Source organism: Stegostoma tigrinum, chromosome 6 (genome assembly GCF_030684315.1).
Source record: "Stegostoma tigrinum isolate sSteTig4 chromosome 6, sSteTig4.hap1, whole genome shotgun sequence".
Taxonomy (NCBI): domain Eukaryota; kingdom Metazoa; phylum Chordata; class Chondrichthyes; order Orectolobiformes; family Stegostomatidae; genus Stegostoma; species Stegostoma tigrinum.
The window spans coordinates 2,492,195-2,512,023 of record NC_081359.1 but is presented as its reverse complement, the minus strand read 5'-3'; the positions used below and the strand labels follow the sequence as shown (position 1 = coordinate 2,512,023).

Sequence of the window (19,829 nt, the reverse complement as noted above, 5' to 3'; positions counted from 1 at the left end):
TGCCTTCTGGTTACTCCTGCCAAAGTGCATCACCTCACACTTGTCTGCATTAAACTCCATTTGCCACCTCTCAGCCCCGCTCTGCAGCTTATCTAAGTCTCTCTGCAACTTACAGCATCCTTCGTCACTATCCACAACTCCACCGACCTTAGTGTCGTCTGCAAATTTACTAACCCATCCTTCTACGCCCTCATCCAGGTCATTTATAAAAATGACAAACAGCAGTGGCCCCAACACCGACCCTTGCGGTACACCACTAGTAACTGTTCTCCAGGATGAACATTTCCCATCAACTATCACCCTCTGTCTTCTTTCAGCAAGCCAATTTCCGATCCAAACTGCTATATCTCCCACAATTCCATTCCTCTGCATTTTGTACAATAGCCTATTGTGGGGAACCTTATCGAACGCCTTGTTGAAATCCATATACACCACATCAACCGGTTTACTCTCATACCCTCCTTTCTTGAAAAGTGACAACATTAGCCACCCTCCAATCTGCAGGAACTGATCCTGAATCTATAGAGCATTGGAAAATGATTATCAATGTGTTCACAATTTCTAGAGCCACCTCCTTAAGTACCCTGGGATGCAGACCATCAGGTCCCGGGGACTAATCAGCCTTCAGACCTAACAGTCTATTCAACACCATTTCCTGCCTAATATAAATACCCTTCAGTTCATCCATTACCCTAGATCCTTCAGCCACTATTGCATCTGGGAGATGGCTTGTGTCTTCTCTAGTGAAGACAGATCCAAAGTATCTATTCAACTCTTGTGCCATTTCCTCCTTCCTCATAATAAATTCGCCCGTTTCTGTCTTCAAGGGCCCAATTTTAGTCTTAACCATTTTTTTTCTTCTAAAAAAGCTTTTACTATCCTCCTTTATATTTTTGGCCAATTTGCCTTTGTACCTCATTTTTTCTCCACGTATTGTCTTTTTAATTATCTTCTGTTGCTCTTTAAAAGGTTCCCAGTCCTCCGGCTTCCCACTCATCTTTACTATGTTATACTTCTTCTCTTCTATCTTTCTACAGTCCTTAACTTCCCTCATCAGCCACAGCCACCCCTGCCTCCCCTTAGGATCTTTCTTCCTCTTTGGAATGAACTGATCCTGCACCTTCTGCATTATATCCATTCTGGGCGCCCTATTATAGGAAAGATGTGGATGCTTTGGAGAGGGTTCAGAGGAGGTTTACCAGGATGCTGCCTGGACTGGAGGGCTTATCTTATGAAGAGAGGTTGACTGAACTCGGTCTCTTTTCATTGGAGAAAAGGAGGAGGAGAGGGGACCTAATTGAGGTATACAAGATAATGAGAGGCATAGATAGAGTTGATAGCCAGAGACTATTTCCCAGGGCAGAAATGGCTAGCACGAGGGGTCATAGTTTTAAGCTGGTTGGTGGAAAGTATAGAGGGGATGTCAGAGGCAGGTTCTTTACGCAGAGAGTTGTGAGAGCATGGAATGCGTTGCCAGCAGCAGTTGTGGAAGCAAGGTCATTGGGGTCATTTAAGAGACTGCTGGACATGATAATGGTCACAGAAATTTGAGGGTGCATACATGAGGATCAATGGTTGACACAACATTGTGGGCTGAAGGGCCTGTTCTGTGCTGTACTGTTCTATGTTCTATATCCAGAAATACCTGCCATTGTTGTTCCACTACCATCCCTGCTAGGGTAGTGAGCCATTGAACTTTGGCCAGCTCCTCCCTCATAGCTCCATAGTTCCCTTTGTTCAACTGCAATACTGACACTTCCGATTCTCCCTTCTCCCTCTCAAACTGCAGATTAAAACTTATTATATTATGGTCACTACCTCCTAATGGCTCCTTTACTTTGAGGTCCCTGATCAAATCCGGTTCATTGCACAAAACCAGATCCAGAATTGCCTCCTCCCTGGTAGGCTCCAGTACAAGCTGTTCTAAGAATCCATCTCGGAGGCACTCCACAAACTCTCTTTCTTGGGGTCCAGTACCATCCTGATTCTCCCAGTCTACCTGCATGTTGAAATTTCCCATAACAACTGTAGTGATACCTTTGTGACAGGCCAATTTCAACTCTTGATTCAACCTGCACCCTACATCCTGACTACCATTTGGGGGCCTGTAGATAACTCCCATTAGGGTCTTTCTACCCTTAGAGTCAGTATGGATAGAGCTGAGAAATTCTATGTCCCCCCTCGCAAGGGACAGAATATCATTCCTCACCAACAGGGCCACCCCTTCCCCTCAGCCCATCAATCTGTCCTTTCAATGGCAGGTATAGCCTTGAATATTCATTTCCCAGGCCCTGTCCACTTGAAGCCACGTCTCAGTTATCCCCACAACATCATACCTGCCAATTTCCAACTGAGCCTCAAGCTCATCCACCTTATTTCTTATGCTTTGTGCATTCATATATAATATTTTTAATTTGTTTCTCCCCTCACCCTTCCTATCAATCCCTTTTTCACTTGGCCATCCTGTACGATCCCTTCTTGAGTTTTCTGCTCTGTTGATTCTGTTGTCCTTCTTAACCTCTCTTATTCTCGCCCTTTAACTTCATTCTTAAATTTCCAGTTTGGCCCCTCCCCCCATTACTTAGTTTAAACACACCTGTGTTGCAGTGGCAAACCTGCCTGACAGAAAGCTGGTCCCCCGATTATTAAGATGCAAACCGTCCCTCCTGTACAATTTATTCTTACCCCAAAACATACCCCAGTGATGCAAGAATTTAAATCCTTGCTTCCGACACCAGTCCCTCAGCCACACGTTCAGGTCCATTATCTCTCTGTTCCTGCCCTCTCCAGCCCGAGGAACTGGAAGCAAACCAGAGATAACCACCCTGAAAGTCCTGCTTTTCAGCCTTCATCTGAGTTCTCTGAAATCCCGCTGTAGAATGTCCCTCCTCTACTTCCCGACGTCATTTGTGCCGACATGCACCACCACCTCTGGCTCTTCACCTTCGTCCTTGAGTATTCCCTGCACTCTGTCGGTGACGTCCTGGATCCTGGCACCAGGAAGGCGACACATCATCCTCAAATCCTGCCTGTTGCCACAGAAACCCCTTTCAGTCCCTGTCACTATGGAGTCCCCTATTACCACAGTTCTGCATGATGTCTGCCTCTAAGCCAATTTTCAACTCACAGACCTGTCCGCCTCTCGGACTGGCAGTGTCGTCTGTCTCGACAGTTTCCAAGAGAGTCACCCTGTTGCACTAAATGCACTGCTTAGGAAGGTAGGATGCTGGAAACCTTACAACCTTTAAAAAATATTTGGATGAATATTTCAAATATCATAACATTCAAAGACATAGGATAAGTGCAGGAGATTGGGGTTAGTGTACTTTTAGTGGTAGTTATGTCAATGCAAACTTGATAGGCCAAAGGATGTTTTCTGCACTGTATGAGTCTATGAAAAACAATGTAGTAGAATGAATTTTTTTCTCTCTACAGATGGTGCCAGAATTTCCACAGCAATTTATTTTGCGTCTGAAACTTCAGCATCTGCAGTTATTCTTTTACTTTAGTGGAATGACAGGTGGGTGATAATGACACATGATAATTTTGAAATTACAGGACTTCAGTAAAGCCTTTGATAAGGTCTGTCATGGCAGACTGGTACAAAAGGTGAAGTCACAGGGTATCGGGGTGAGTTGGCAAGATGGATACAGAACTGGCTTAGCCATAGGAGGCAGAGGGTAGTGGTGGAAGGATGCTTTTCAGAACGGAGGGTTGTAACTAGTGGAGTTCCACAAGGGATCAGTGCTAGGACCTCTGCTGTTCATGATCTGCATAAATGATTGGGAGGAAAACATAGCTGGTCTAATTAGTAAGTTTGTGGATGATACAAAGATTGGTGGAATTGCAGATAGCAAGGTGAATTCAGGATACAGCAGGATATAGAGCAGTTGGAGGAATGGGCAGGAAAAATGGCAGGTGGAGTTTAATTCAGACGAATGTGAGGTGATGCATTTTGGAAGATCAAGTGCTGGTGTGAATTATACGGTGAATGGCAGAACACTTAGGAGTATAGGTATACAGAGGGAAGCAGCACAGGTAGATAAGGTAGTGAAAAAGGCCCAAGGCATGCTTGCCTTCGTTGGATAGATCATTGAGTATAAAGATAGACAAGTTATCCTGCAGTTTTATAGAACTTCAGTTAGGCCACAGTAGAATATTGTGTACAGTTCTGATCACCACTCTACCAGAATAATGTGGATACTTTGGAGACGGGACAGAAAAGGTTCACCAGGACATTACCCGGATTGGGGGATTTTAGCTATGAAGAAAGTTTGGATAGACTGGGATTATTTTTACTGGAATGCAGGAAGTTGAGGGGCAACCTGATAAAAGTTTTTATAAGATTGTGAATGGCATGGATAGAGCAGAAAGTATGAAGCGTTTTCCCAGGTGGAGGGGTCACTTACTAGGGGACAAGGTTCAAGGTGTGAGGTGGGGAAGGTTTAAAAGAGATGTGGGAGATGAGCTTTTCACACAAAAGGTGGTGAGTGCCTGGAATATGTTGCCAAAGGTGATAGAAGAAGCAGACACAATAGCAGCATCCAAGAAACAGCTAGATACATACGTGAACTGGAATGGAATAGTGGGATATGGATCCTGTAAATGAAGACAGTTTGATATAGAGGGACAGCATTTGTTGGCACAGGCTTGGAGGGCAAATGGGCCCGCGCTGTATTGTACTTTGTTCATATCCCTGGTGCATGCACCGAGTCTTATGGTGTACTTAGACTTACAAAATGCATTTAAAGTATATGTTTGCAGCAAAAGAAGTGAGTTGTCAATTTTGACGCGTTGAGCGGTGTGTGAGCTTGAACCCAATTAGTTTCGACATGAGAATGGAACTGAACTCTGTCCACATGCTAGTGGCTGATTGTGGTGGAGTGACTGTTGGCTGATGTTGCAGCTTTCATTGTAGCACAAATGGCAGATGCCCAACATCTCTGGTGCTGCAAACTGATGACACGTAATATTAGATCACACCATGGATGTGGTTCATAGTGTTGAAAGGAGTATCAAGGTTGACACAGTGGATCAGCAATGTTATCCTCAAACAGATGGCAAAGATTTCAAGAGGCCTTTTAACATCTGCCACATCTCTTTCTATTGCATTCTACTATTTGAACTACCTATACATAACACCAAACACTTGAGGAATATTAGTAACAGTTGGAAGAAATTTTCCAGCTACTAACCTGAAAATGGTTAATGATCTCTTTGAATGCAGGCAGTGCTGGGCCCTTCCTGCTGTTTACTGACACAACATTAAGGTAATGCACTGGTGCGTATTTTGTGCTTGAAAACAAAACTGCTCGCCTCAAATCAGTACGGCAACCTGTGTGACTTCATTCCATCATCACCTCCCCAACTCTCTTTATTTCAGAGCCTCCTTTGCATCTCTCATTTCTGAAGAAGGGTCCAGACCCAAAAAATCAGCTTTCCTGCTCCTCTGATGCCACCTAACCTGCTGTGTTCATCCAGCTCTACACTTTGTTATCTGAGATTACAGCATCGGCAGTTCCTACTGTCTTGGACTTCATTATCTGCATTTCTGCTTCCATTTGGCAGAATTTGAGAGTACATGAGCTAATATTCTCAGCATTATGAAGGCCAGAGGGCCAAAGATAGCATTTTGGAACTCTAGGAGCACTCACAGCTCCCACAAAAACAAGTGCCAACAAGTTCCATATCTCACCCACTAATTCTCCAAAGTGCTCCTGGCCATTATTTGTTTGAGATCATTGTTACATCATCGAACCACCACTGACACTTCAGCAGGAATTTTACTCATTCAAAACCCATTCACTTAGACTGAGTCACATTTGGGTATGATCTGTGTGTGTTCACCTGTTTTGTCACCTGCTTCCCTTGTTCTGTTTCTAACATTTATTTATCTCTTAATTTGATGCTTTTATTCATGTACGTTCTCTGTTGTTACTGTACTTCCAGTAGTGTCTGTTTTTGTTTTTCTTGGTAAGTTACAGTTTATAACAGTGCATCATGTGACTACTTTTCATTCATGATTTCACAAAAAGATGTTTTACCTGAACCAAGGCTGGCCAGCAATGCGAGCCAAAATAAATCCGAGTGCATATCCAATAGCTGGATAGATTGTTCCAATGATCCACAGGGACGGTGATGTTGCCCAGGAACCTTTGTACAACAGGGCTCCAGTCACAGCTGTAGCAATTATGAGAAATGCTCCAGTGATAGAACCAATCTAGGTGAAAGGATTTATTTTAAAATGAGAGAGTCAGAGTCACCACAGGACAGAAGGAGGCTTTTCAGCCCATCAAATCCATGCATTCTCTCCATAGAGCAATCTGACTGGTTCTGTTCAACCTCCACCCTCTTAGCTCTAAAAATGTATTTCCATCAAGCACCCACACAATCTCCATCCAATATAAAGCAGTAATTAACACAGATTTTAAAAAGTGAAGAATTATTGCTGAATATTGTATCACATTGAGACGAGGTCTTTGTTAGAAGCATCACTGATGGGCAGGATCAGCATCAGTACTGAGTTTCATGTGCCATGTAACTAACTACCAGTAAGATGTAATCATCAATATTAAGCTCAGCTTTTGCTGAAGTATTTGTGTGGCCATGCTTCCCTATAGGGTCTCTAGCTTAGTCTGATACCAGCAGAAAGGACAAATGCAGTGAATCCACCCAGGTGCTATAGGTAGCTCCAAGAGAAACCACATATTCAAGAACAGTTTTCAGAGATAATGAGAACTGCAGATGCTGGAGAATTCAAGATGGCAAAGTGTGGGGCTGGATGAACACAGCAGGCCAAGCAGCATCTTAGGAGCATGAAAGCTGAAGTTTCGGGGTCTAGGCCACCGAACATGCTGTGTTCATCCAACCCTACACTTCATTATCTTATTTAAGAACAGCTTTCAGTGTTACTATGCAAATCAGTTGCAACTTGTGGCAAGTGAGAGGTACCTAGGAATTGTGAATTGATCACAAATTTTGGACAATTTGCATCATTTTGCGCTTAGCTTCACAAAAGCAACATTCCATCCTTACCCTTCCCACAAGCTTCTTGAAGTTAGTTCATTTGCTGAAGAATTTAGCAACAACCTTGTCATATAATGTCAAATCCAACAGTCAATAATGTAAGTAACCTTGTAACAATGTAATAATTGCAAACAACAGCCAAGTAATTCCCCTGCCCAGAATGTTTAAAAAGAATTGTGGACTTTGGTCCTTCAGATTGAATTGTTTGAGATTGACAAGGTCATAAATTCTGTCTTTTTTCTTTCTCTTTCTATATTCCTTTCTCTTGAGAAAATGCCATATTGCTTTCCTTTATGTTATTTCTCTTTCGGTATCAAATGTCTTCCATGACATTGGACATTGAACTTGCCCACTTAATTCATCCTCCTCAGTCCTGCCTTTTGTTTCTTTGTCGATCGCATTGGTGAAGGAAATGTACTGAAGGTTCCTGACTGCATATATTTATCTTGCAACACCAGGGAAAGTAGTCCTTGTATGTGCAATACTGCAGTCTCAGTATAGATTCCTGTGCGCAGGCACCAAAAAACACAAACTGGCTTGACAAAGACTAACAAAAATTCAAGTTATGTAAGATCTAGTTTGCTTATCAGTTACTAAGTGCTCCTTCTGTAAAACATGCTTCTGATGATTCAGTTAATAACATGGGCCTATAAACAGGTCATTTCAGGAAATGAAATTCTCATCTTCTATTTTTGGAGTATTTGTTGTAACATTTATGGATGTTTTTCGTAAAAGATTAAAATTAAACTCACTGAAATATTGAAGAAAATGAAATTATAATGTGGTACCTACAAGTATGAGTCTGGGATTAATGATCTATGAACTGAACTACCTTAAAACTTCCTGCACAAAGCCTTAACACGCCAAACCTAGTTTAAAAAGGCAGCATTCAAAATCTCTTTGAGGTGGAGATCCCCGTTACAGATTGGGAAACAAGGATGAATTGTTGCCCGTATGTTGTGTTTTTCTAAGTGCTGCATTAAAATGGATGCCAGTCTGCATTTCTGCCAGCGATCAGAAAAGTATTAGGAAGAGCTATGTCTGCTCAGGCAGTTGCAATGCAGGACAAGTTCATTGGAGTAACTGTACCTAATAACTTACTGGTCAATGGCAGGAATGAGTTTCTAGATTGGGCATTCTCGCTGTGAAACCAGAATCATGTCATCAGGCTGCCCAAACAGCATTAAAGAATTTCAATGACGCGCGCACACACACACATACCCATGCATGAAACAGAAACACTGAGGTCAAGTAACTTTTAAAATGTTCCATATTAAACAATGACACAGGTACTTGTGGTGAATGTGGAGGTATTCTGAAATAAAATCTTTTTTTTCTAAAGAAAAACCCAATAATTCCATAAATATAACTTTTTTTCTGTCACAACCAGTTTTGTTGTTTGTATCAGATTTCATTTATCACACCACCAGTAAAATCCAGTTATATCTCATTAAGCTGAGTATATTTTTTTAACTGATTTCAGACAGAATTCTCAGTGATTATAGTCACTGAGTACACGACATAGCATCAAGGACAATTTCTGGGTTTCTGGACTAATCAACATCCTGGAATTACAATCTGTTTTAAACGGATTATAATGGTGAACATGGTCTGATTGCTTTCTAACTCCACACTCCCCTCCAAAATCTATCCTGCGATATTCTTAAAAGTATACTTTTGGGTAGTGAAGAAGGAGAGTGGTACACTTGCCTTTATTAGTCAGTGCATTGAATATTGGAGTTGGAAGGTCGTGTTGAAGTTGCAGATTATTCGTTAGTCACTTTTAGAATATTGTGCTCAATTCTGGCCTTCCGGCTTTAAGAAAAATATTGCAAAACTTCAAAGGGTTCAGAGAAGATTTACAAGGGTGTAGCCAGGGTGGGAGGGGTTGAGTTATAGGAAGAGGCTGTATAGGCTGGAGCTATTTTACCTGTAACGGCAGAGGATGAGGGGTGACCTTACAGAGGCTTATAAAATTATAAGGGGCATAGATAGGGTGAATAGCCAAGGTCTTTTCTCCAGGGTAGGTAAGTCCAAAACTAGAGGGCATATTTTTGAGGTGAGAAAGAAAGGATGCAAGAAAAGACCTAAGGGGCAACTTTTTCACGCAGAGGGTGGTGTGTGTATGGAATGAGCTGCCAGAGGAAGTGGTAGAGCTGGTACAATTACATTATTTAAAAGGCACCTGGATGGGTATATGAGTAGGATGGGTTTAGAGGGATATGTGCCAAATGCTGGCAAATGGGATTAGATTAATTTAGGATATCTTTTGGCGTGGATGAGATGGACTGAATGGTCTGTTTCTGTGCTGTACATCTCTATGACTATGATTTGTGTGTGCACCTTCTCCCAATCTCTTCCCAGTTTTGGTGACAAATCATTGATGATTCCAGAGCAAACACACAGACAGCATTTAAGCCAGTTCTCCTGGTGTTCTTCTAAAGCTTTGTCAAATGGTTTAGAGAAGACCCAGAGTTATTATTGGCTCTGCAAAATGTTGTAGTTGTTTCACAACTGTTGGAAGTCACTTACCTTCAATATGAGCTTGGCCTTTTGTGGCCACCTATAGTTCATATAAACCCCAACAGCAACAGGAATTAGCAGGCTTGCAAGAGTAATACCTGGGATATAGAAATTTCAGTTTTATTCATTTCCCGTAGGTGAACATATTAAAACAAAGTCTGAAAATTGATGCTCACAAATTACCTATGCTGTCGTAAGGGATCTGGATGAAATCTGTGTCCACCCAGGTTTTAGTGTAAATGAAAAGGCAAAGAGGCATCATTCCCATCCCCAGTACTGTTGAGCATGTTGTCATACTTATGCTGAAAGCAAAAATATTTTTAAATAAGTATAGAATGTAATAGTGAATTGCAAAATAAGTTCTTAATCCTTAAAATTAGTGTCGGTATATTAGCGGAAAAACACTTAAAAATGTTACATTGAACAAGTACTGTTTTTGGTTTGAATTTGCTAATTAAATGAAGGTTAAACCCATCAGAGCTCCAATTGAAAGAAGGTGTTTCAACATTGTAAATAACAGGAAAAAATTGGACTATGAATTAGATAATACTTCACTAAAAAATTGCCTTGGGAAAGTCAATTTGCTTGCAACATCAAATTGCAGATTCTTTAAATCTATTGCTCTAAATAATTTGCAGACAGGCTATTTTCAGTAAAAAAGTTAAAGATTGCCACTGTTCTATGTATTCCTCCGGTCGGGGCAGGTCATCATTTAGGTTCCATGTTGTCTCAGTGCTGTTTCTAATATATTGGTTAATTCAAATATTAGGAATGTAGCTGTTAATGTTAATATATTAAGTTGAAATAAAAGACAGGAAAAGCGTTAACCAACCTATGCAGATGCAGCATTTAGTGGCATTTAGAAACATAAGTGCAGGAGGAGGCCATTCAGCCCTTCAAGCCTGCCCTGCCATTCTTCATGATCGTGGCTGATAGTCCAACTCAGCAGCCTAATCCTGCTTTCTCCCCATAACCTTTGATCCCATTTGCCCCAAGTGCTATATCTTGTCACCTCTTGAATACTTCCAATGTTTTGGCATCAACTACTTCTTGTGGTAATGAATTCCACAGGCTCACCACTCTTTGGGTGAAGAAATGTCTCCTCATCTCCGTCCTAAATTATCTACCTCGAATCCTCAGACAATGATACATGATTCTGGACACACCCACCATTGGGAACACCCTCCCTGCATCTATCCAGAACCTCGTCAATTTCACTTTATACGTCAGACCCGCCATCCCCAGAATCAGCCTGGTAAACCTTCCCTGCACTTCCTCAAGAGCAAGAGCTTCCTTCCTAAGAAAGGGAGTCCAAAACTGCACGCAATATTCCAGGTGTGGTCTCACCAAGGCTCTGTATAACTGCAACAACACATCCCTGCTCCTGCACGTGAAACCTCTCACAATGAAGGTTAAATTGATGTGGCATATAATTTTTCACTGAACGTATTAATTGGCCATAATATTGTCTGAACAAAATTGAAATGAACAAGATTTCGAACAACTCTCTGGAGATGAAATTGATGGTTGGCAATGGAGCAAGCTGGGAGATAGCAGTTTGGGTGATTTGTTTTGAACCAAATCTGACTTGATTTTCACATGGCATGTAAAACAGCTGCTGACATGTTAACACTCGGTTTGTATTATTATCCAAGGTCAATTTCTCTCATTTTAAGACCAAATGAAATAGAAATAGGAGTAGGTCATTCAGCCCCTTAAGCATGCTCCTTCACTCAATGGGGTCATGGCTGATCCAAGGGCGCTCACATCCACTTGCCTGCCCTTTCCCCATAACTCTTGATTCCCCTTGATTTTATCTCCAACTTGTTGAGTTTTCACAGATTTTATGTAGTAGTAGTGTTTACATTTTATTCATATTGCACAGTATGTTTGAATTACTGATGATGTTGCAAATATAAATTAGACGTGTTGACATGTGTCCCTGCAGTGGCAGCCTGCAGGGCTTTGGACTAAATGCTATAAAAAGGGATTAGTGATTTGATCTTTGCTTGCTTCAGGCATAGAGTCTTAGACCTGTACAGCACGGAAACAGACCCTTTGGTCCATTTTGTCAATGCCGACCAGACATCCTGAACTGATTTTGTCCCATTTGCCAGCATTTGGACCATATCCCTCTAAACCCTTCCTATTCACGTACCCATCTAGATGCCTATTAAATTTGTAATTGTACCGGCCTCCACCACTTCCTCTGGCAGCTCATTCCATAAATATACCACATGCGTGAAAAGGCTGTCCCTTAGCTCCCTTTTTAAATCTTTCTCTCTCAACCTAAATTTGTGGCCTTTGGTTTTGAATTCCCCTACCCCAGGGAAAAGACCGTGTCTATTAACCCTATCCATGCCCTTCATTATTTTATAGACCTCTATAAGATTACACCTCAGCCTCCGATGCTCCAGGGAAAATAGCCCCAGCCATTAAGTTTCGTCCTCTAGCTCAAACCCTCCAGTCCTGGCAACGTTCTTGTAAACCTTTTCTGAACTCTTTCAAGTTTCACAACATCTTTCCTGTGTAGGGAGAGCAAAATTGAATGTCATATTCCAGAAGTGACCTCACCAGTGTCCTGCACAGCCACAACATGACCTCCCAGCTCCTATACTCACTACACTGACCATGTGATGGGCCAAATAGCTTGTTTTGTGCTTTAAATTTTCTATAATTCCATAGAACAACTCATCTAAATATCACCATTGGCTGATAACCTTAATGGGGTAAAACTCTCCTAATTATTGCGCAAGTTTAATTTATGAAAAAGCATCATTTATAATGGTTTAAACATTTTCATTGCAGCTTGTAACTTTTGTTTCATTGAAACATATCCGTGTAAAATACGGAGAGCACTGGAAATAATTGATGTCTGCAGTTGTGAAGACAGATAGTAATTGAAATTTAATATCAACAAATATAAATGTGAATTATTTCATAGCCTAGAAGACAGCAGAAAGAGAAGAGAAGAATCTGAGATAAAAAGGTGTAGAGCTGGATGAACACAGCAGGCCAAGCAGCATCAGGGTAGCAGGAAAGCTGACGTTTCGGGACGAGACCCATCTTCAGAAATAGGGTAGGGGAAGGGGGTTCTGAAATAAATAGGGAGAGAGCGGGAGGCCGATAGAAGATGGATAAAGGAGAAGATAGGTGCAGAGGAGACAAACAGGTCAAAGAGGTGGGGATGCAGCCAGTAAAGGTGAGTGTAGGTGGGGCATTAGGGAGAGGATAGGTCAGTCCAGGGAGGACGGTCAGGTCAAGGAGGCGGGATGAGGTTATTGGGTAGGGGATGGGGGTTGGGCTTGAGGTGGGAGGAGGGGATAGGTGAGAGGATGAACAGGTGAGGGAGGTGGGGACAAGCTGGGCTGGTTTTGGGATGCAGTTGGGAAAGGGGAGATTTTAAAGCTTGTGAATTCCACATTGACACCCTTGGGCTGCAGGGTTCCCAAGTGAAGAATGAGATGCTGTTCCTGCAGCTTTCAGGCGGCAAGATTATGGCAATGCAGGAGACCCAGGACGGACATGTCGTCAAGGAGTGGGAGGGAGAGTTGAAATTGTTCGCGACTGGGAGGTGTAGTTGTTTGACGCGAACTGAGTGGTCCCCAAGCCTCCGCTTGGTTTTCCCAATGTACAGGAAGCCACAATGGGAACAGTGGATACAGTATACCGCATTAGCAGATGTGCAAGTGAACATCTGTTTGACGTGGAAGGTCTTAGGGCCTGGGATGGGTGTGAGGGGGTAGGTGTAGGGGCAAGTGTAGCACTTCCTGTGGTTGCAGGGAAAAGTGCCGGGGGTGATAGGGTTGGAGGGGAGTGTGGAGCGGACAAGGGAGTCACAGAGAGAGTGGACCCTCTGGAAAGCAGATAAGGGTGGGGAGGGAAAATTGTCTTTGCTGGTGGGGTCGGATTATTGATGGCAGAAGTGTTGGAGGATGATGTGTTGGGTCTGGAGGTTGGTGGGGTGATGCATGAGGATGAGGGGGATTCTATTTTGGTTTTTATTGTAGGGAGGGAGTGTGTCGAATGTGGTTGTTTTTCAGGCTGGAGGCTTGTGACCACAGTGTTCCACAGGGATTGGTTCTGGGTCTTCTCTTGTTTGTCATTTATATAAATGAGTTGAATGAAAATATAGAAGACATGGATGATGAATTTGCGGACAACACCAAAATTGGTGAGATAGTAGACAATGAAGACTGTTTTCTAAGATTACAAATGGATCTTGATCAAATGGGCCAATGAGTAGAAAAATGGCAGATGGAGTTCAATCTGGACAAATACAAGGTATTGTATTTTGGTAAAACAAATGGGGGCAGGACTTAAACAATTAATGGTAGGGCCTTGGATCGTGTTGCAGGACAGAGTGACATAGGTTTTCACGTATGTAATTCCCTGAAGTTTGTGTCTCATGTAGACAGGATTGTTAAAAGAGCATTTAGCTCAGACCCTTGAGTATGTGAGTTGTGATGTAATGTTGAAGTTGTACAGGACATTGGTGAGGCCTTGGCTGGAGTACTGTGTCCAGTGCTGGTCACCCAGTTATAGGAAGGATACTGTGAAGCTGGAGAGGGTTCAGAAGAGAGTTACCAGGATGTTGCCGGGTATGGAAGGTTTGAGTTATAAAGAAAGGCTGGGACATTTTTCCACTGGAGCGTAGGAAGTTGAGAAGTGTCCCTATATTCGTGTGTGGAATAAAATTCCTGAGGAAGTGGTGAATGCAGGCGCTGTTACAACATTTAAAAGACACCTAGATAAGTACATGAATAGGAGGTTTGGGGGTATATGGGCTAGGAGCAGGCAGGTATAATTATGTTAGTTTGGGGCTATGGTTGGTATAGACTAATCGGGCCGAAGGATCAGCTTCCGTGACTCTGTGATAAGTCCATCAGTGAATAGGGAGAGAAAATGGGTCAAAGCTTATGGCTAGGCCATATAAGAATAGAATTTATACTCCGCTGGGAATCATGTTAACACTGTGAAGATATAGATACAAGGACTGCGGAACACCGTTGGCTGTATGACTGGATCACAGTGGGTGTCAGAGTCTGGAGCAGAAAAAGCAAAGAAAACTGGTTCTGAAATGGTTCATAATGCAGGCAGACAGGTAATAGTGAAATTCTAATAGATTAGCTTTGATTTAATCGCACATACTGAAAATTTCATCTTACAACTAACTAAAATTAACCAATTAAAAGTGTGGCATGGTGGGTCAGCGGTTAGCACTGCTGCCTTACAGCGCCAGTGAGTCAGATTTGATTCCAGCCTTGGGCGACCGTATGTGTGGAGTTTGCGAATATCCCGCATCTGTGTGCATTTCCTCCCATATCCCAACCCTCCAAAGAGGGTTGGTGCAGACTTGATGGGCTGAATAGCCTGTTTATATTGAAAAAATTCATTAGGAATGGCACTGTATATATTATGTGACCATGATCAGGGTGGCCAGAACAGGACTCTTGGCAAGTTGGCGGTCTGGCCTGTCAGTACAGCCAGGGTCTCCTGGTTATTGGTGAGGGAATGGTGACAGTGGAGACAGGTCCTGTCCTGGTTTTGGGGCGAGTGGAGGGTCCAGCATGGACCCGCCATTGGGCCCAGGAACAAAGAGATGGCACTGGAGAGTAGTGCTCCGACATTGGTGGGCCCGGCACAGGTGGTGGTGCAATGTCATTGGTCAGCTGGCTCAGGGCTCAGGACCCATAGTGGAGGCAGCAGAATGAAGATGGACTTTCTTTCAGCTTCATCTTTTTATTCTTAAAATATTCAAAATGGCAACATCTTTTTACAGTATTGTACTGTGTTGTTCGTTGTAGCGCGCAAGTGGCAATAAATCTTAAATCAAATCAAATATATTATATCATCAGTTCAATCTGATAGCTTTAATGATTTCAATTTGTTCTTGTCAACCGAATGATATTTTAATGTGTAGGCAATGTGATTATATAAATTTTCTGTCCTGTCATGATATGCAGTTCACTCGACAAACAGATTTAATGCAGAATCACATTTTATATATAACGTTACTATAAATCTGCAATGTCATTTTTGCTGTGCTGACTAAGTACACACAGCTCCTACAGGTGCAAGTGTATAAACTATACCTGATACATGTGGCTTGTTGATTGAGATGTCCTACAGTCACCAGTTTGTGATTGTCAGCCTATTGAAATGATTGAAGGGGAACTCACGGGCTGGCCAGCACAAAGGCAGCACAGCTTGATCAATGAGCTATTATTTCACATGATCTAAAACACTTTGAGATCTATATTGTTGGCAAGTTCCACTTTTTCAACAATCATCAATGTGACAATAGAGAAGCTACCAATGAATCGATTTATATTTTATAGCTGTTTTAATAGCATTTTCTAACAACTGTACAAATCCTCCAGAAGGAGCAAGCTAATGTTAGATAGTAATAGTATGTGAAAAACAGATGCAGTCGTTCCAAAATGACATGTATGTAATATTTTGCTAGAATATCAAGTTAACATACTGGAGCATATTGGAAAAACAAACTGAGATGACATTATTGACTTACCTAAGATCCATGTCTCCATCCATCCAGTAAGTCATAATGTTTGAGCCAGTTCCACCCGGACAACATCCCATTATTAATACTGCCACTGCTTGGACAGGATGTATTTGAAAGGCCGTTGACAACAGAAAGGCAGTGAGGGGCATAATGCCGAACTGACAAAGAAAGCCCACGCAAATTCCCCATGGTTTCTTAATATGGCCCCAAAGCTTTTTGGCTTCAACATTACAACCCATGGAAAACATCACCAATGCCAACAGGATTGTCAGCACAGTACTTAAAATAAGGCTCATAGACTGGTTAAAATTGTCAATAGGCAATAGACAGGATGTGTCATTGCAGTTGGTGGCATGTTCAGGACAGAACGAATAAATCATTGTAAAGTTTTTCATCGTCTCCATAGCCAGGTCTTCTCCCGTCTTTTCAGGTCCACAGCCCTTTGACCAGTTGTTCCTGTCAAAAGTAACAATATGTAAGGAGCCCAGAGACGAACCGCTCAATATCCTGAGTATAAAGAGAAGGAATTGAATGTGATTTTGCCTTTAATATATTTGCAGTGCAATAAAAAAGTTATAAACATTTACTCGTATCCTATAGGCTTGGCCATTGGAAATATGCAAAAATGATTGTCAGCATTATGAGTTAAATTAACACCATCTTGATTACTACATTTAGCGTCCAAAGTGCTATATGGGCAATACTATTGTAGAACAGCTGCAAATGTATTTTTTCCTAAATATAAGGGATGTGAATTACAGAGATGGAACTAGAGATGGAACTTGTGCAACATTTAGGAACATGTTTTGATTTACAGTGATTTAACTGGATTGTGTCTTTCCTCACCTAAATCTGCCAAAATACCTTTTCAGTCCTTTCTCCCTCAGATGCTGGTCTGGCTTTTCCTTGAATGTCTTTAAATGATGCACTTCAAACACTTCCTGTGGTTATGAATTCCACATTCTCATCACTGAAGGGGTGGAGAAGTTCATTAATACTTCTGCTTGTTTGAAAATAAATCTGGCCTGTTATGAATCAAATCCAACTTTATGCATGCAATCTATTTAACAATGCTCAAGAGTGGCTGCCTATTACTTTTAATCAGTGGATGGATATAAGTAAAAACAGATATATGTATGATTTCACTGTAAGCTATTGATCTCTTCAATAGTTGGAAAAACACCATCAAGGCTAAATTTGATCGCTGACAAAAGTTGACATGGGACTCGTGATGCAGCATTAACCTGCAGCCAGCCCTTTACATGTAGACAGCATGCAAATGTCATCTTGACTGCTCACTTACACCATAGCAGCATACAGCACAGCTCCAAATGTACTGTTAAATGATTGAATGGCTCGACGTGAGTTTTTTCAAGAAACAACATATCAATTCAGTCCGCACCTTTCAATAGGTGGATGTGTTGTGGTGCAGCAGGTCATGAAAGTGTATCTGACGAAGCCTGGAAAAGTGTTCCATATCTTCACAAGCAGTTAATACGCTGTGACAGGGCGGAGAACCTTCCAGTTCTCTGACACAGGTATAGAATCCTTGATAAATAAAGTTGGATTGGAGGAGAGAGACCGTCTATACGGGGGGCGGGGGAGGCGGTGTCCTGGAGCAGTCCAGAAAAACTTTGAGAAGGTTACAGAAACAGGTTGCTAACATTGTCTATACCGGTGAGTATCATTAAAGGATATGGATATATTGCAGAAAAAGGTTTAATGACCTCATAAGAGTGGTCAAGGTCAATGAATTTATCCACGAATGCCTTCTGCTTACAATTGAACCCCTAGCCTTACACAATGTTCTGTTCACCACGCCCATATCACTCACCCACTGACAATCTCTGTTACAAATGACTCATGCCTCACATTTTTGCTTCATTACATTTTAACACATTTTGCACCACTGCAAGTCTTGCGCAACTCCAGGCTCGCATATACTAACAGCACAAGACTGACCCCTGTCTGTTTTACAGAACAACATGACACACAACTGCAGGGGGCAGGTGGAGGTGCATTATTGCCTTAGCCACATCTAAAACACCTTGTTATGGCTGAAATGATTGCGCTTCATAGAAGTTTATAAAATAATGAGGAGTACAGATAATGGTAATTGTCTTTTCCCTAGGATGGGGATTTCGAGACTGGGGCCACATTTTTAAGGTGACAGGAGAGAGATTTAAAGAAGACATGAGGTGCAAATCCTTTACACAGAGGGTGGTTCGTGTATGGAATGAACTTCCTGGCAAAGTGATGGTCGCGAGTACAATTACAAAGTATAAAAGACACTTCGGATAAGTACATGAGTGGGAAAGGTTTGGAGGGATATGGGCCAGGAGCAGGCAGCTGGGACTGGTTTACTTTAGAATTATGTTTGGCATAGGCCGGTTAGACCGAAGGTTCTGTTTCTGTGCTGTATGACTTTATCACTCTATGATGATGTACTCATCGCTTTTGCTCCTTCTCACTTCTGTCTCATCCTGGAATCTTTGATTTATAAGCTGTAAATGGTCTCCAAAATGTCAGCTTTTGTGCTCCTGAGATGCTGCTGGGCCTGCTGTGTTCATCCAGCCTCACATTTTATTATAATGGTCTCAGTATAGACTGCTTGTCTTTTTCGAACCATGTACCTACCCTTGTACCTGCTCCTTTCAGATCTCCAAAAACTACAGCTGACCAATCAATGGTACAGAAGCAAGATCTGGTTGAAGAGAAACTAATTAATGATTGAGAAATGCAGCCAGTCACTCTGACACTCACAAACTGGCACTGAGCGTATTGCAGAAGGTGGCAAAAACATCATAAATCATCGGACATGAGAATACTGCAAACAAGACAGGGAGCCACACCGTGGCAGGGGCGGGGGGGGGGGGGGGGGGGGGGGGTGGGGGGGTGGATAGCCCTGCTGCTGAAGACTTGCGTCAGGAGTTCATTGGGGCTGCAGTAAATGGGGCTGATGAATGCTGGATGGTGGGTGTGTGTCCACAACCAGGCGTCACAGTCTCAGGGTTCAGGGACATTTCTTTACCCAAAGAGCGGTGAGCCTGTGGAATTCATTACCATAGGAAGTAGTTGATGCCAAAACATTCAATGTATTCAAGAGGTGACTAAATATAGCACTTAGGGTAAATGGGATCAAAGGTTATGGGGAGAAAGCAGCATTAGGCCATTGAGTTGGATGATCAGCCATGATTGTGGTGAATGGCGGATCAGGCTTGAAGGGCCAAATGGCTCCTCATGTTCTAATCTTCTATGTTTGTATGTGTGTGTAGAAATGCCTGGTGTATTAGCAATGCAACCTGAAAGGTGGCTGTCACTTCTGGGGAGCATGGAGGAAATACCAGCGAGGCAGTGAGCTTTGGGCAGAACTTGGTACTGATGCTGTCTGGGGCAATTCAACCAAAATACTTGATCCACCCATGACAGTCAATATCACAACTTCTATTCCAGCACAGATATAAGCATGTGCTATTCTTCCAAAGGCCCAGGCATTACAGTTGGTGGCTGACCCTGAATACTTACAGTCATTGACACTTACCTGACAGGAGCTACAAGTCAAGCTGGCAATGTATAGTTAAAAAAAATCTTAGTTACTTATTGGGAACAAGGTAACAAAAGTACTACTAGCTTGCCTACATACATACACATAAAATGGAATTGCCTCAATACTCCCACAGGAAAAGACCAAAATGCATTCTGACAGAAGCTGCATGTCCAAGATTTTATTCCTGCCTCAGTTTGAGATTGCAGC

General features: G+C 42.3%; 1 protein-coding gene across 1 annotated transcript in view; it reads right to left on the bottom strand.

The window, feature by feature from the left end:
* Positions 1–17,534, bottom strand: part of slc10a2 (solute carrier family 10 member 2) — a 32,376-nt gene extending 14,842 nt beyond the window's left edge. Inside the window, exons 1-5 of the mRNA XM_048532783.2 lie at positions 17,379–17,534; positions 16,082–16,531; positions 9,733–9,851; positions 9,559–9,647; positions 6,045–6,220 (exon numbers count right to left, since the gene is read on the bottom strand). Coding sequence (XP_048388740.1) covers positions 6,045–6,220; positions 9,559–9,647; positions 9,733–9,851; positions 16,082–16,531; positions 17,379–17,383 — 839 coding nt within the window. The 5' untranslated portion in view covers positions 17,384–17,534. The remainder of the gene's footprint in view (positions 1–6,044; positions 6,221–9,558; positions 9,648–9,732; positions 9,852–16,081; positions 16,532–17,378) is intronic.
* Positions 17,535–19,829: the final 2,295 nt, after the last annotated feature.